The sequence below is a fragment of the Helianthus annuus genome, chromosome 13 (assembly GCF_002127325.2).
Source record: "Helianthus annuus cultivar XRQ/B chromosome 13, HanXRQr2.0-SUNRISE, whole genome shotgun sequence".
Lineage (NCBI taxonomy): Eukaryota > Viridiplantae > Streptophyta > Magnoliopsida > Asterales > Asteraceae > Helianthus > Helianthus annuus.
Window position 1 is genome coordinate 58038805 of NC_035445.2, and position 17319 is coordinate 58056123.

Below are 17319 nucleotides of genomic sequence, written 5' to 3' on the forward strand. Positions count from 1 at the left end.
TGGTTGCGAGTCGAAACCTGCAAAAAAAATAAGAGATAAGATCTGTTGACTCGCAATCCCTATTTTTCAGCACTTCCAAAAATTCAAAGATATTGTAATCTTTGAATTTGTTGAACACCAACTTTCCGTAAAATCAGCAAACACCCTTTTCTGAAATCAACAAACCAAAATCAGCAAATTTCTTAATGATCCGATCAAGAACAGACTAAATATTTCAATGGTTTTCACTGCAAAAACAAGCAACAAAACTGGATCAGTAGCACAACCAGTTCTTGAATCTGAATGATATCAAAACCGAGCCCTTGAATGGCTTCAATGGCTCTGATACCAATTGTAAAAACCCATTTAGGATCTTTCAATGATATCAAACTTTAACTTGTGAGAGTGCGGAAAACAATCACAAGTCGATTCAAGAACATACACTAATAATCAAGATAAAAACAATAAGCAAAACACAAACCGAAATCTTGCATTCAATGACTAGCAAAGACTGATACAAAACTTCAACAGGAACTCGGTTCCTTGTGTCTCTTGTGTCGCAACCAATAACTGACCAACAACCTCAACCCTAAGGTTGAGGTTTGTTTAAATACTAAAACATCTAGACTATGCCTAGGCCCAATTGCGACACATCTAACACTAACCCAAACCACACAAATTCGGCCCATACATGTACATTAACAAAAGACATAAACAACCCTTAAACTATACTAACCTACATGAATAAACCTTCAGGTTCCAACATCCAATCTGTCCCTCAAAACTCTGTCGAATCTCAGAAAACAGTGCTCGTATATTACCTCTACTCCACTTCCTCCATCCACATGTATCCTGGCCACCTTGTGTCCGGCTATGATAGCCAATATGTTGAGGGGGAGCCTTCGCACTTCATGCTCCTCCAGGTGTGGCATCAATATGGGGGCCTTCATGTGGTCTAGGGGCCTTCATGTGGTCTGGGGGCCTAGGACCCTGGCCTTGACACTTCTGGTGGGGTCATATTCATCTCTCCTTCTAATCATGTGTACGTATGCCCTTTCTGGTTCTTTTGCATCCTTCCCCCTATGATCTCCCCATCCTTCCTTGATCTCTTTAACTAAATGTGCAAGTTTACCCGTTCTTACCGCAGCTTCTATCTCTCTTTTTAAGTACATACAATCATCTGTTTTATGGCCAAAACCCTTGTGGAAGTCATAATATTCGTTTGGTTGTGTTTTTGGCCCCGGCTTTATGGGAGGTGGTTTCGGAAAGGAGTTCTTTACCCTTTCAGTGGCCAGTATTTCACTCGACGTTTTTGTAAGGGGGGTAAAACTGTCAGAGTAAGGGGCTGGTCCCCCGCCCCGAGGCCTATATGGGGAGTAGGTGGGTCTCACTCTATCATGCAACATTTTATCAAAAGTTGATTTTCATAGATATGATGTACCTTTTTCTGGAGGTTTTGGAGTGGGGTTGTTCCTCCGGGCTGGGACATCCATCTCCTTAGCCTTGCTGACTATGTCCTTTCCCCTGACGAAGGCCCTGACTCGATCTATAAGATTGTCAAATGTGTGTGGGAACTCCTCCCCAGCTTCTCACATAGTTGTGCATGCTTTAGCCCGTTGATGAAGCTGTTGATTTTCATGACCTCCGGGACATCTTTGATGTTCATGCTTTCCTTGATGAACCTTTCCATGTATTGATCTATCTGCTCGTTGTCCCGCTGCCTTATATGCATGATCTCGTTAGGGTTTTTGATCACCTTTCTTTGTTGACTGAAGTTTCTCAGGAACTTCTCGCTCAACTCCTCATAACTGTCTATTCCCCCAGGGGGAGGCTGTCAAACCAGAGCCTGGCTCCCTCCATTAGGGTTTGCACGAACATGTGGCACCAGACAGGCATGGGCCATCGTCCTAGTTGTCCTGCACCCTTGAAGGCATGCAGGTGATCCTTCGGGTCCCTGGTACCATCATATCTGTCGAAATTCAGGGGTAACTTGAGCTTCGGGGGCATGGGAGCCTCGGCGATCCTCTTGGTGAACTTTGAGACCTCAGCTAAATTTTAAGGAAGGTAGGGTTGGTCTAAGCCACTGTTGCCTTGATTCTCCTTTTCTTTTCCCTTTGACCCTTTAATGAGGTCCTCCCTTTCTTCTGATGTCATTTGCTTTAGAGCCGTCATGAGGTTTTCCAAAGGATCAGAGCTGTTGTCCTTGTTTTGTGGGCCAGTTTGTCCCTTGTTGGGTGGTGTATCGAAGGACAACCTGGCCTTGAGACTCTCGAGCCTCTCCTGCCTTTCCAAATCCTCAAGATGTTTCTTGAGCTCTTCTTTATGCATGGCAACAAAATTAGGGGTGATGGTGCTTTCTTTTTCCAAGATCCCTGTTTGGTTCTCGTTCTCTTCCTCATGTGTGATGTCTTCTATGAAGACTCCATTGTTGACGTCGTGCACCGTCTGAATGGTCCGTGCACTGGGAGGTGTTGCCATGTCGCCTTTTTGTGGTGATGGGTTATCACAGCGCCGATGCTTTGTCGAGTGGGAAAATCAGCTGGACTGAAGTCCCTGGATGACGTTCAAAGGGTCTTCATTGACGTTTGTGATATCCCAGCCTTTGTTCTCTACAAAAAAGGAAACCGTTAGCCTCGTCATGGAGGGCCCCGGGAGGGGGATGTCACAACCGTCAAAAATCCAGGTATCCGTACAATTTAATTAATATTAATTAGTGCTTAATGACTGTGCTGAATTACAACTGATGACTTAAACTGCTTTCTGATTACTATATCATACTTACATGTGCATCACATATTACATAACATCATCTCATTATCACATGCAAACTTTATTGACAAACATGATGCACAAAGCACAGTTAGCACAGTTAGCGGATAACTCAGAAAATTGCTGACGATGTTCAGTACATAGACAGACAGTGTTTTGAGACCCAGTATGAGCCGGAAACCAAGTTCTACACTAGTATAGTGTGTAGGGAAGTAAGGACCACAAAACTGCTTCACTAGGTGATAGCTTAAGTGCCGGAAAGTGCCTAAAACCCACTTAAAGTGCTGAATTCAGCACATTTCAGCAAAATTCAGCAATTTAACAAACTAGTAACATGCAAAAATATGGTAAAATGGTCCTGAATGCTTTCCTAAGTGTCGGGAATCAAAAGTGTCACAAAAGGGTACTTAAAGATCACTAAACGGAATAGTTTGACACTTTAACGAACCGGTATCTAACCGAACAACCGAACACTACCCGAGACACCAAAATTATAGTAGAAGCATTGTTTTAATTTTTCTGAGCTAGTTATGATCCCCGAATATCATAACACCCTACTAAAAATATCTAGTAAATAACACTTGCTACTAACACTTGAAATGGAACCTTAATCTAACTATATGGTTAAAATTTACAATTAGAACACCCCCCTCCCCCATGCTAGTAATGGATCACCAAAGGTGGCCCACCCTTGATCTCCATAATCTTGCTAGATATGAATAGATCTCATTGGATTTAGTAGAAGATATGGACATGTACTTAGGGAACACTTAAACCATTGGATATTAGCTAAACTTGGTTATAAGAAGGTCCATAACTCATCATTCTTACACCACTTCACCACATTTCATCTCCTTCCCTCCCCTCCCCTCCATTTGGCCGAGAACAAGCACACCCCACCCCACCATCATCATTTCACTCCCAAGCAAACCATATACTCACAAAGGTGTAACAAGGTGTTTAAGGAAGCTCGGTGCTCTTGGATCTTGAAGGACTTCTCCCAATTGCTTTCATCCTCCACATTTGTCATCACCATCTTTTGTGTTCATCCCTTGCCTTTGTGCTAGTCGTAAGACTCTCATAATCCTTATTTACTTCATATGTAGTTGGTTAAAAGATGTAGTATGTTGTTAATCACAAGAACACCAAAGAACGTAAACATGAATCATGAACATAATCTTGATATATGATGAAACTATGTTGTTTAGTGTATGAATGATACTTGCTTGTTAATTACTTGAGATTATGATGTTGATCATCATAAGGAGCTTGTTAGATTGTGATTAAACACATGATCTAGCAAGAGAGAGGATGATTATGTGATAAAACAAGATGATCGTCCTCATGTGCAAGCATGAACTTGAATAATAAGATGATTTCTTGAAAAAAAATAAACAAAGTAAGTTAGTAATCTTATGGATCTAAGATTTATGAATGGTTTTCCAAAAGAACCAAGCTCAAAATGTGATTTTTAGAAGATCTTGGTTCTTACTTAAATATACACTATTTTTGGTGATAAAACAAGTATAAGAACACTTTGTTTACAAGAAAAATTCAAAAGAATGATTTTTGAAAAAATCATCTAACAAGTTGTAAACACTCAAATCTTTCAAGAATGAGATTTTTAAAGAAATAAACACACTTTAAAGGGTAACTAAGTCTACTATAAACACTACCAAGTTACTACAAGTTTTTATGAAAACTCAAGTTCATGATCTTTATGTAGATAGCTTTGTTTTAGCACTTGGTAAGTGTAGATTGATTGTTGATTGTTTGGGATGATTTTTGAAAAGAAAATGATATGCTTTAATAGCATGGACACCTCCATTTTTAGAGGAAACTATGACGAAATTTTCTAAAAATACAAACACTTAGAAAAATATTTTTAAACAAATATTTACAAGTATGTTTTAAACTATGGTTTTCAATATAAACTTTGCCATAGATTTTGTTACAAAAATACAAATATTGGAGGTTGGTTTTTGTAAATAAAAATAACTAAATATGTATTTGGAAGATATATATTTAGAAGACGCATTGTGTGTAATTATTTGTATACTTTGTTTATTAGTTATATTATTTTAGGATTTAAAGTAATATGACTTAACAAAATACCAAGAAATTTACAACCCAAAATAATACCAAAAATCACGAGGAATAAATATATATAAGTTACGCACTTAATATTGTGAAACCGAACGTAAGAAAGTAACTTACAAAATATTCCGGAAAATACCGCTATAAATATATTTTTGGTAAATACTATTTTGGATGCAAGAAATGAAAATATGATTTTTGTAAATATTACTAAAGTATATCATATTTTTGACAAGGAGAAAATATATTATTTTTGGGAAGTTAAAATATATTTTTCTAGAATATTTGGAAGATATATGATTTTTGAGAAAAATATATATTCTCTTGAAATACATGATTTTTGGACAAAATAAGTTTAAATATGTTTTCTAAGTTAGACTTAAAAATATATTATTTTGGAACTACAAATACAAGAATACGAAAATACATGTATAAAATACCCCCATCATTGGGAAGAAAATACGGAAATAAATACTTGAGAAGTATTATTACAAATTATTGTTTAACAAATATTTCAAAAATAATATAATTTAAAGTTAAAACAATTATTATTTTAACAAGAAATTATAACTTGGGATAATACTAAAAGAAACGTAACTCAAACACGTAAATACTAAGGCAAGGCACGACCCGTTAGTCTAATAGACATAGTACGTTGTAGGTAGTCGGGTTTGCTGAAGAGATTTGGGTTACGATTCTGAAGACGCAATACTGTGAGTTCATGTCCCCCTTTTCTTTTAACTGTTTTCAGTTTTATAACTTCGGGGGTGATATACATGTTACAATTATTTACAAACAGTTTATACATGGTATGGTTAGCTAAGGAGGGTTACCGCTTGATCATGTGGAAGGTGGGTATAACAATTAAGGCCATTAATCCTCGTCGTAGTACCGAGGGACATGAGTGATAGATCTATTTGGGTGTAGCGAGCCTACACCCATGAGGACCAGGGTGGCCCATGTGGTGACTATGTCCACATACAAATGCCGTGGCAAAATTCCGCTAGGTTTGAGTTTTCCTGCACCATTTCACACATACCATTGGCCTTGCAAACCATTGGTGATCTGTTTTTCCTTATTGCTACATACCAGGGACATACATACAGGCATACTTTAAAGGTTTATTCATACACAAACACATGAACTCGCTCAACTTTTGTTGATGTTTTCAAATTACATGTATTTCAGGGAACTAAGTGGATGTGGCAGGTGTGTGCATGTTTGTCAAGCTGCGTCATGAATAAAGGATGTCATCCAAGTCAGTAGGGTTTAGGAGATGTATCCTATTCCTGGACGGGATACATGTTCCTAAACTCGGATTTAGTTAAGGTCTTTTGTTAAGTCTTTATGAACTCATTTAAACATGTGGTGGTTTGTATCTTAAGCTTGGTGTCAACATTTCAAACAATTATGTTGTGTTATTTTTTGAATTTAAATTTATGGATGAACATCTATGGTTTTTATCATATAGTGTTGTTATGATTGAATGCTATGGTATTAAGAAAGTCACACCAATAATCACGCTTCCGCAAAAGTCAGGGTGTGACAGTTTGGTATCAGAGCTTCGATCGTAGCGAACTAGGATTCTTTCTCGAGTCTAGACTACGATCATTAGGGCTCTCACGAAAATGTTTTCAAACATGTTTACATTGCATGCACAAAACGTCCAGATCCAGGGAACAAACATTTTTACAAACAAAAAAGCACAAAACACATTTCAAAGCTTATAATTTAGTCTTAGAGACTGGGGAAGTTTAGTCTAAGAAACTGGGGAAGTTTAGTTTGAGAGACTGGGTAGTTCAGTTTGAGGACTGGGTAGTTCAGTTTAGGAAACTGGGGAGGTTTAGTCTGAGAGGCTAGGTAGTTCAGTCTGAGAGGCTGGGTGGGATAGTCTGGGAAGACTAGGATGATTACATGCTTACGTTGTTACTGCTTACTTGCTTATTTGATGATTGTTGATATATGTGCATATATTGTGATTGTGTTGTTACAGACACCATGTCCTCCTCTGAGAGTGGAGTATCAGATACAGTAGACCCTATGGCCATAGTTTCAGATGATGAGATAGCCACAGACCCTGACGTTTTCACCTCTGACACTACGAGTGACGACGATGATGATTTCCAGCCGTTTGCTTTACCAGATTTCGGCGATAATATACCGCTAGCTGATGGTCTTCCTGGCGAGGATCTACTTCTTGTTTAGATCCCTGCTCCTTTTCCTCTTGCTGCATTTCCTCTCGAGGATCTGCCTCTTAACGCTATGTCTGACGACGACATCGATCTTTTTATTGAGGGCCTCCCTAAGGGTGCCCAGGATGATGGAGTTCCAGTCGCCGATGTCATTGCTGTTCCGCTTGTCGAGATTCCTGTCGTTGAGATTTCATCTGACCGTTCTGGTCCTTATTCATTCGAGTCTGTGTCATCTACTACCTTACACGCACTGGGATTGCAGCATTATCCCACCGATTCTGATTCTGACACAGCTATGTCTGCCGCACCTGTTTCTCCACAGGATTTCGAGTTTGATGATGAGTTCGATCCTGTCTTTCCACATAATTTGATCCTGAGCATGAGATTGAGTTTGTCCCCAATGATCAGCCTTTTGAGGCACCTGTCGACCCTGACGTGATACCCGCCGATCCTGAGCTTGCACCAGTTGACCCTGAGCCTATGATTGCACCCGAGCCTATACCTGCTCACGATCCTTTGCCTGAGCATGACCCTGTACCCGTTGACATTCCAGTTGTTGCACCACCTTTACCTGACCCGATCCCTGTACTTGTTGATCATGCTCCTTTTGCAGCCCAGATTGACCCCAGATATGCATTCACCCGCAATGGGTGGATCGAGGACGATGATGACTTGCCTCCTTTTGTTAGGCCTGTTACTCCCCCACCTACACCTACACATGCACCAGCTGATATCGCCCCATTTCACCCACATGTTTTTGACATTCACCGTACTGATCTACTGGTCACGTTCTTACAGGATATCCCTCCACCCCGTCCAGGGGAAGGTCCATCGAGTCAGCAGCCCAGTCATATACCTTCTGTGTCAGCAGCCGATCCTTTCATGCCACAGTATACACACACTGCTCCTTTTGCTTCTGCACCCATAGGCGAGCCACTTATTTGGTTTCCGCCCAACACGATGCCTGTGTCTGACCCATATCATCCTTCACATTACACTGGTTACACCAGGGATGATCTGCTTTTGTCGTTACAGCTCCAGCAGGAGTTGTTGTGCCGTATAGTCATGGAGTTAGAGAGGATTCCGCGTCCTCCACCTTGCACTTGTCAGTCACCATTCGTGACTCCACCGGCTCCTCTTCTGCCATACCCAGATTTTGACGTTCGTTTTCTTACTATGGAGCAGCAGATTAGTTACCTGCTGCGTACCGTTTATGCTCTTGAGGAGGAGTTAGCGCATTTGCGCAGTTTGCTTTTCGTTCCTCCACCTCCTCCTCCTCCACCATCAGCATAACATTTTTTGGTTTTATGCAGGTAGCATACTTTTGATGAGAGTGTAGCTATTGAGCCCAGATTGCACAGCCTTTTTGGAAGACCACTTTTTGACTTATTGACTTTTGACTATTGTAGTTTGGTGGATATTTTGGGCAAACCACATGGACTATCCGGACACTTTTCTCTATAAAAAGCAAAACATTGGTTAAGTACCATATTTTTCCTTTTACAAGGGAGGTGTGCGAGTTTCAGGCAAGCCATATGGGATTTGATGTTTGGAGGATAGTGTTGACTTTTTGATAAAGCATTGTTTTGTTACTGTAGTGAGATGCTATTGAGCTTATAACACCATGTGTAGTGGTAATGCCTTTAATTTTTGGCGTTTTGCGCCATGTGGCAGCTCAGTCAGCAATGAGGTATTATGGGGCATTTTCTAAAATGGGTGTAGTGGGGATGTGGGGCATTATGTTAAATGAGATGTAATATAATTAAATAAAACGAAAACCATCAGAAAATCTTATTGGACAAAGAATAGGAAGATGAAGGGTGTCTGGACAAACAAATGGGAGCAAGGGCGTGGAAAATAGCACGCCAAATGCAATTTTAGGTTCAAAACGCCCCTGGGGGCCGTATGTGGGCGAAATTGGGCAAAAAAACGCCCAAAACACGCTCGAGTACGGGTGGTCTAAGGGTGGAAGGAGTGTTCCCCAAATGGGGAGTGGTAAACTTTTTCTCTAACCAATAATGTCATGCCATGTCAACTCATCACTCCACTCCTCATTTCACACTCAATCACTAGGGGTGCTCAAACACATGGAGAGTGGTAAATAATTTATTAAAAAAATAAAAGAAAATGTGTGATTAGTTAGAAGGGGTTGGTGCCCACTATTAGCCTCCCATCTCTCTTCTCTTCCCACATTCGATGACTACACATCGTATCCCCTACTCCCCGCTCATCGAATAGAGGCTGGCGCCCCTTGTCGCGCGGTAAACTATGGTCACCGAAGGGGTCGGTACCCCTTCCACCCTAAGCAATTGAGCAAATGTATATAGCTTCTAAGTGTCTTCAATTTTTGAGTTCTTTAGAAAGTGGGTTTTACTTACCAACATCATCAGTCAACAAAAAAAAAATACAGTAAAGGAACTAATGATAAAACAGAACAATTGATCAAACCACAATTGAATTAAATGCTACATATTATTATTATGAATGACAAACTAACATATCACTAAATACTTCTATATCTGCATCATATAGGATTTAAACCTTTCACCTCTCAAATATATGGGAGACACCTTACTACCACACTATATCCATTGAGGACTCATAAAACTAAATATTTGGTAAAAGAAATGTCTCAGAAAGTATCATAAAATACTCAGTAGTTAAAAGTTGTGACTAAGATTATGGCGGTGGTAGGGTTGTTGTCAGAAGAAATTGCAAGAAAAATGAAAATAAAATAAATAAAGGTAATCGTGGTGGCAAGGGTTAAGGCATCGTCATCTATATAGACACAATAACTAAGCGCATTGTCGTAATGACACGACGACTATTAGCAACAAGCGGTCGTAAGATTGACACAAATGATGGTGACAAGTAACGACAATGCCTTAACTAACAAAAGAAAATGAGAACAAATTCTCACCATGATGGTACAGAGACAAAACTTCAAATGTTATATACATGTGTCTTAGTAAGTATACACAACCTTATTAATCAAATTATCAGTAAACAAAATGAGCTATCTGTTAAGATAATGTGTTGCATATTTTCTCAGTTTTATATTTTATTTGATATTGTCTTATTGTTTTTCAGTTTTATAATATGTTTTTGTTGTTTGTGAGGTTGGGCCAATATCGAAATGGTTTTGGGGGCACGTGGGTTTCACCTGGATTCTATTCATGATGGGCTATTGATGAAGTGTTGTTGTTGTTGTTCAAGTCATGGGTTTGGCCTGCTTTGGGCATAGCTGGGGAGTTGCTAAAAAGGGATGAATTATTTCATTTTCTCAGTTTTGAGAGTTGTGAGGTGGTTCTCTGTTCCAGAGACTTCTAGGGTTTCCATTGTTAATGTTCATCATCCTCACATGTCTTGTTCATGACAATTCATTTGATTTTGTTGAAGTGTTCATCACTTTGATGATCACCAATATTTTGTAATTTTTGTTTTTGATTTGCATATAATCTTATAAAGATTCTTTAGGTAAATTTATAAGGTTTGGGTATCTTTTATGTTTGATCTTTAGTTAAAATTTGGTGATTTTGGTTGTTTCTGCTGTGTTGTTTTCAGATCTAGGGTTTCCAGATGTGTGTTCTTGAATTTTGTGTGATTGTTCAAATCTGAGTTGTGGTGTTATTCGTATATTCATATCATCAAAGGAGCTTTCTATTGTGGATCGGGGTTTCTTATGCCTCAAGTGTGGTGACCCTAAGTGAAGGTTACTTATTGTGAGTTGTTATTGGCGAAACCTAACTTGGGCAAACCTCATGGTGAGATCATTTCTGATCTTATTTCTTTTGTGTTTTACGTTTCTTTTAGAGTTAGGGTTTGGGATTTGAAACTAGGGAGAACCATCCCCTGTTATAGAAACTCTAGGATTTGTCTAGGTCTAGGAGGCTCCCTCACTAAAACCTGCGTTGGCACCATTGAGTTACGAACCAATGATAGGGACACTAGTGTGGCTTCGTCGTGTGTTGTGTTGTTTGGTGGTTATGTTTATTGATTTGCTGTTCTTGCATTCTGTTCTATTTGTCTGTATTGTGTGGATATATTGGTGTTCTTCTTGACAGTTGTGTGCTTGTTCTATAATTGTTTACAATGGGTGATGGTTCTTCTGAAAACGATGGTTAGCAACCTTGATGCTAGTGATTCTAGTAGTCTTACTGTTGTGAGTGTTAAACTCAAAGGTAAGGTACTGAAAAACTATATTGTGTGGCTTCGCCTTGTGTTGTGTTGTTTGGGGGTTATGTTTCTTGATTTGGTATTCTTGCATTCTGTTATGTTTGTATGTACTGTGTGGATATATTTTTGTTATTCTTGACAACTATGTGCTTATTCTATAACTGTTTACAATGGGTGATCGTCCTTCTAAAACGCTGGCTAGAAACTTGATGCTAGTGATCCTTTATACTTGCATGCTAGTGATTCTAGTAGTCTCACTATTGAGAGTGTTAAACTCAAAGGTACTGAAAACTATACTGTGTGGGCTAATGCAATGAGATTAGCTTTGTTAGACAAAAATAAATTTGGATTTCTTGATAAATCTTGTGTTCAGTCATTAGATAATCCAATTCTTGCTAGTCAATGAGAAAGGTGTAATTTTGTGGTATTAACTTGGATTCTAAATTTTTGTGTTTGAGGATTTGCATATAGGGCAGGTATATTCTAAACTAAGTTATGAAGTATGTGATGATTTAAAAGAAACCTATCATAAAGTTGATGGGTCTGTTATGTTTGGTTTGTATCAGAAAATTAATTCAATTAATCAAAATGGTTCTAGTGTGTCCAAGTATTATTGTAAATTGAGTAGTATGTGGAAAGACTTTGATGCAATGGTTCAACTTCCTTCTTGTACTTGTAATGCTTCAACCAAATTTAGTGATTTTGACCATTTAATCAAATTAATGTAGTTTTTAATGGGGCTTGATGATGTATATCAACCTGCTTGGACTACTCTATTAACTAGAGATCCTTTACCCTTTGTCAAAACTTCTTTTTCTATCATCTCTAGGGAAGAATGTCAAAGGAATTCTAATACTTCTTCTAAAACAACAAATGTTGGTTTTGTGTCTAAATCAAACCAGCTTAATGAAAATAGAAGGAAGTTTAACAAAGGATCTAATCCAATTCTTAAGTTTACTTATTGTAATTAACTTGGACATAATGTGGAAAAATGTTTTGAGTTAATTGGTTATCCTCCTAACTACAAACCCAGAGTTAATCAAAATAGTCAATGGGCTACAAAATAATGTGTCTAATAATTCTGTGAATGATAAATTGTTCAATCTTCTAGTACATATTTGAATTCTCTTACTTCATATTAGTTTTCTAAACTTCTAGCTTTAGTTCAAATGTTGGAGGTAAATGCTTTAGTGTCTTCTCTTCTTTGAGTGGGTACAAAAGAGTCTTTAGCTTTAGTTCAAATGCGTTTTCTCATGTAAGTAGTAACTAGATAATAGATTCAGGAGCTAATCAACGTGTGGTCATTTCAAATATAAATTGGTTTAATCAAATAGATGTGTCTGATTACAACATTGGACAATAGATTCAGGAGCTAATCAACATGTGGTCATTTCAAATATAAATTGGCTTAATCAAATAGATGTGTCTGATTACAACATAAATGTGAAGCATCCAAATGGTACATGATGCTAAGATGACTAAAATTAGTTTTCTAAAACTGTATAAATCTGTTATCTTAAAAGATGTTTTTGTTGTTCCTGAATATTGCGTTAATTTAGTTTTTGTTCATAGGTTAGCTAGATTTAACAAGTTAAGGGTAGTTTTTTATAAATATAATTGTCTCAAAGAAAACCATGGTGACTGGTAGAAAAACTGATGGATTATACTTTTGTGGTAATGCTTGAGTTCTGTGATGTCATGCTTTAATAGTGTTGGAAATGTAAAGCTTTGGCACTCCACTATAACTCATACTTAAATAACTCTAAGGTTGTTAGGGTACTTAAAAAGGGCTCATGGATTTGGGGTTATGTTTAAGAAGAGTGATGTGCTTTAACTAACTGCATTTATTGATTCTGATTGGGTAAAGTGTGTTGATAGTAGTCGATCTGTTACTGGTTTTTGCAATTTTTTGGGGTATTTCTCTAGTCTCATGGAAAAGTAAAAAGCAACTTGTTGTGTCTCGTTCATCTACCGAGGCAGAATATAGATCAATGTGTGCGACTGTGTGTGCGATTTTGTGGTTGGTTTAAGAGAATTGCAAGCTGTTGTGAACCTGCTAGTTAAACTGAATTGTGATAATACAACAACCTTATCTATTGTGACAACTCGTATTTTAGAACCGTCTCTTGTGTTACGTGTTAACCTGTATGAACTCTATGTGATTACATGATTCATGGTTTTAAGGTAATGCTATGTGTTACATGAATGTGTTTTGTGTATATATATAAAATAAACTGGGCCGCACACCTTGTCCCTCGCCACACACTATTCTCGGCCCACTATGCTTGACTCGAGACCAAGGGCAACCCGTAATGGGTCCAGCCCATTCTTTTATTTGTGCACAACATAACATTAGGGGGAGGAGGTGTAATCCTCATTATGCAGAAACACTAACACACACAAAACCCTAACCTCTCTACTCTCCCTCTCGGAACCGACGACAAGAACCTACTTCAGATCTTCTTCGGATCGCAGTTCATCACTCCATCTCACCCCGACACTTACTTTCGGTTAGTGTCTTGTTATGGTTTGGTTGTTTGATCATTGATGTATGTTATTACATGATATTTAGGATTCCATGCTAGTAGGGGGATTGATGAAGTTATGAAAAACAGGAACATGCATATGGTTATAATATTAGTTTGTATTCTGCTTGGTAAAATGAGAACTTGCAAACTGTTAGAAATGTTAAACCCGATTGAAACTAGGGTTTTAGATATGCATGAGTGTTTAGTAGTATTGTTGTCATGATTGATCCGAATAATTGATGTTATGATTCAGACTGTTACATGTTAGTCTTTGAGTTTGTTAGTCGGATGATCCGGTTGTATGTTCGTATGATCTTGATTAATTGTTCTTGATTAGATGATGATTAGGGTTGAACGAATATGTTTGATTTTGAATTGAATGTTGTTTAATCCGGTTTGAAACTGCCAAAACTGTTAGCAACTATTACGGAAATTATGAGCTGCAAATAAGGAAGTTGTTACACACTTAGTCTCGACACAGATTGCGAGTCGAGAACTCACAGTATCGACTCGAGACCACACATCATCGGCACAAACAGCACAACTCGAGACCACGGTTGCGGGTCCTGTTGCGACTCGAGACCGTCTAGTCTCGACTAGTACATGCAGGACTCGAGACCTTCTTAGTCTCGACTCGAGACCTTCTTAGTCTCGACTCGAGATCTTTAAGCCAACAACTCGAGACCGCCTAGTCTCGACTCGAGATCTGTAGTCTCGACTCGAGACCCCGAACACATGCACACTGATTTGGACTTGCACACTGTTACGGGCTTAGGTAATTGGGCCGTACTGTTGGGCTTTGTTTGCTACATGATTTTTACTGTTGAACTAGCACTGTTGTTGAACTGCCATGGTAGACGTGTATGCCATGATCGTTACTTGTGTACAATACGTGTAGAATATACGTGCACTACTTGAATATGAACCTAACTTGTATGGTAACCATGGTAGGACGTGGTTGACCACCATATAGCTTGATTGACTTTCTGTATATCTGCCGAGCAAACCAAGGTGAGTTCACACTCTTACCAAGGCATGGGATTCCTAGGGTTGGGAATGGGATTGAAGGAATGGGATTGTACTTACAGTGTTACTAGACTATCTACCATCGTCCTCGGATGCGAAGGATACATACGTAAAACCTACGTATACTTGTACTCATCACTGTCCTAAGGATACGAAGGACACTTACGTAAAACCTACGTAAACTTATATTCACTACTGCCTCGGGTTGTGATAGGCACTTACGTAAAACCTACGTAAACCCCCGCGTACCACTGTCCTCGCGTTGAGAAGGACGCTTACGTAAAACCTACGTAAACCTTGTACGTACTACTGTTCTCGGGTTAAGAAGAACACTTATGGTTACAAATAGTCTAGTGTATATACAAATATGGGAAGCCCCCACTAATAGAACATACTATCGGCCTAGTAGAGCCACATGTTACGAAAAGAACTTACAACTACGAACTTACTTACTGTGAACTCGCTCAACTAGTTGTTGACTCTCTGTTACATGCCTTGCAGGACCATAGGTACTCATGGAGCTTGCACGGGAGGCGCGATCGTTGTGGGCACATGGACTGTTGAGTTCCATGTTAAACATTTATATTATGAGAACTTGATACTTATGTTGGATTTTTACATTAATGCTTCCGCTACACATTTGATTTATGTTTAGTTTTGAAAACACCTTTCGTATTGATGAATAACTTTTACTATTTACTGATATGTTCAATATGATTGGTGGCTTGATCCTGGTCATGTCACGCCTCCATGCGGTGGTACTCCGTGTGTGGATTTTGGGGGTGTGACAGATTGGTATCAGAGCCATTGGTTATAGAGAACTTGGTTTTAATAAGGGGAAAACGTTTTTGTTAAAACCAGACTATAACCTGTACAGTGCTCAACGATCCACAACGACGCTTCGCTCCACGTGCAAGACTCAACATCCTAGGTTATATGGTTTATGTTCTATTACCTACTTGCTGGTTACATAGGACTTTGCTCATAGTATGCTTAGATACACATAACACTATTGCTTGAGAATACTTGTGTGCTCACTCTCGTTTGTCATCGCACTATTCGCGAACCTCTCTTACTTATGTTACCTTTGCTATGAAGATCATGTCTGGACGTATTAACATGACTCAAGCCCAGTTGACGGCTCTCATTAACGAACAAGTTGCTGCGACACTTGCAGCCGCCCAAGCAGGAGGTATACCCTGCAGTCGTAACTCACACTAGGATCTCTAGATCCTACACTCCTAAACCAACTCTTGTGTTTAACCTTGTCCTATTCTTATACACAATAGGTCAACACGTTCAGCAACCTGTTTGCACTTTCAAGAATTTCATGGATTGTCGTCCAAGCACGTTTAGTGGCACTAAAGGAGCAGTCGGACTCCTCCATTGGTTTGAGAAGCTCGAGTCGGTGTTTGAAATGTGTGAATGCCCTGAGGCTCGCAGGGTGAAATACGCCACTGGTACTCTAGAAGGAATTGCGCTGACTTGGTGGAATGCGCAAGTTCAGATATTAGGGCTGGAAGCTGCTAACGCCACCCCTTGGAATGATTTTAATGAACTCATCAAATGGGAATACTGCACACGTGATGACATCCACAAGTTGGAAGTGGAGCTCTACCATCTGAAAATGACAGGGTTGGAAATTGAAGCTTATACGAAACGGTCAAACGAGTTGGCCATCTTGTGTCCAACTATGGTGGACCCTCCAATCAAGCGCATTGAGTTGTACCTCAAGGGTCTAGCATCAGAAATTCAGAGCCATGTGACATCGGCTAACCTCGACAATATCCAGGACATTCAACATCTTGCTCATCGTCTCACGAATCAGGCAATGGAACAGAACAAACTGCCTAAACGTATCAGCGCTACTACTACCGCTACCACTTCTGCTACTCCTACTACTCCCAGTGACAACAAGAGAAAATGGGAGGGGGATTCCAGCAAGGGTTCAGCTACGGTACAGTCTCAGGTTCAGCAGCGAAAGACTGACAACTACCAGAGTCCCAGTCAGCAGTCTTCTGGTAGTCACGGACAGAGAAGGTATCAAGGAAATCACCCAAGGTGTAACAATTGCAACAGGCATCACAGTGGCCAGTGTAACAAGGGTCGCTGTCAGAGGTGTCTCAAGATGGGTCATGAGGCCAAGGATTGTAGGAGCCCACGGCCTGTAACTTAGAACCAGCAGCAGCAGCAGACACCGCAGAATCAGCAACAGGGCAACAAGGGATGTTTTCATTGTGGCGCTGAAGGTCACTTCAAGAGACACTGCCCTCAGTTAAACCGAAACCAGAACAACAACAACAACAACAACCAAGGCAACGGAAACAACAACGGTGGAAACAACAATGGCAACGAAGCTAGGGGACGTGCATTTGTGCTGGGGCAAGGAGAAGCAAGGAATGATCCCAACGTAGTTATGGGTAAGTTTCTTCTTGACCACTTTTATGTTACTGTTTTGTTTGATTCGGGTGCGGATACCAGTTATATGTCTTTGAAAGTTTGTCAAATGCTCAAACGTACACCCACACTTCTGAACACTAAGCATGTCGTAG

The 17319-nt window shown here is 39.5% G+C and overlaps 1 protein-coding gene across 1 annotated transcript; it reads left to right on the plus strand.

The window, feature by feature from the left end:
* The first annotated feature begins 7107 nt into the window (after positions 1 to 7107).
* On the plus strand, positions 7108 to 8330 carry LOC110894850 (pollen-specific leucine-rich repeat extensin-like protein 1). The gene is made up of 2 exons (XM_022142083.1): positions 7108 to 7389; positions 7446 to 8330. Exons 1-2 carry the CDS (start codon positions 7108 to 7110, stop codon positions 8328 to 8330), a joined length of 1167 nt encoding a protein of 388 aa, XP_021997775.1.
* Positions 8331 to 17319: the final 8989 nt, after the last annotated feature.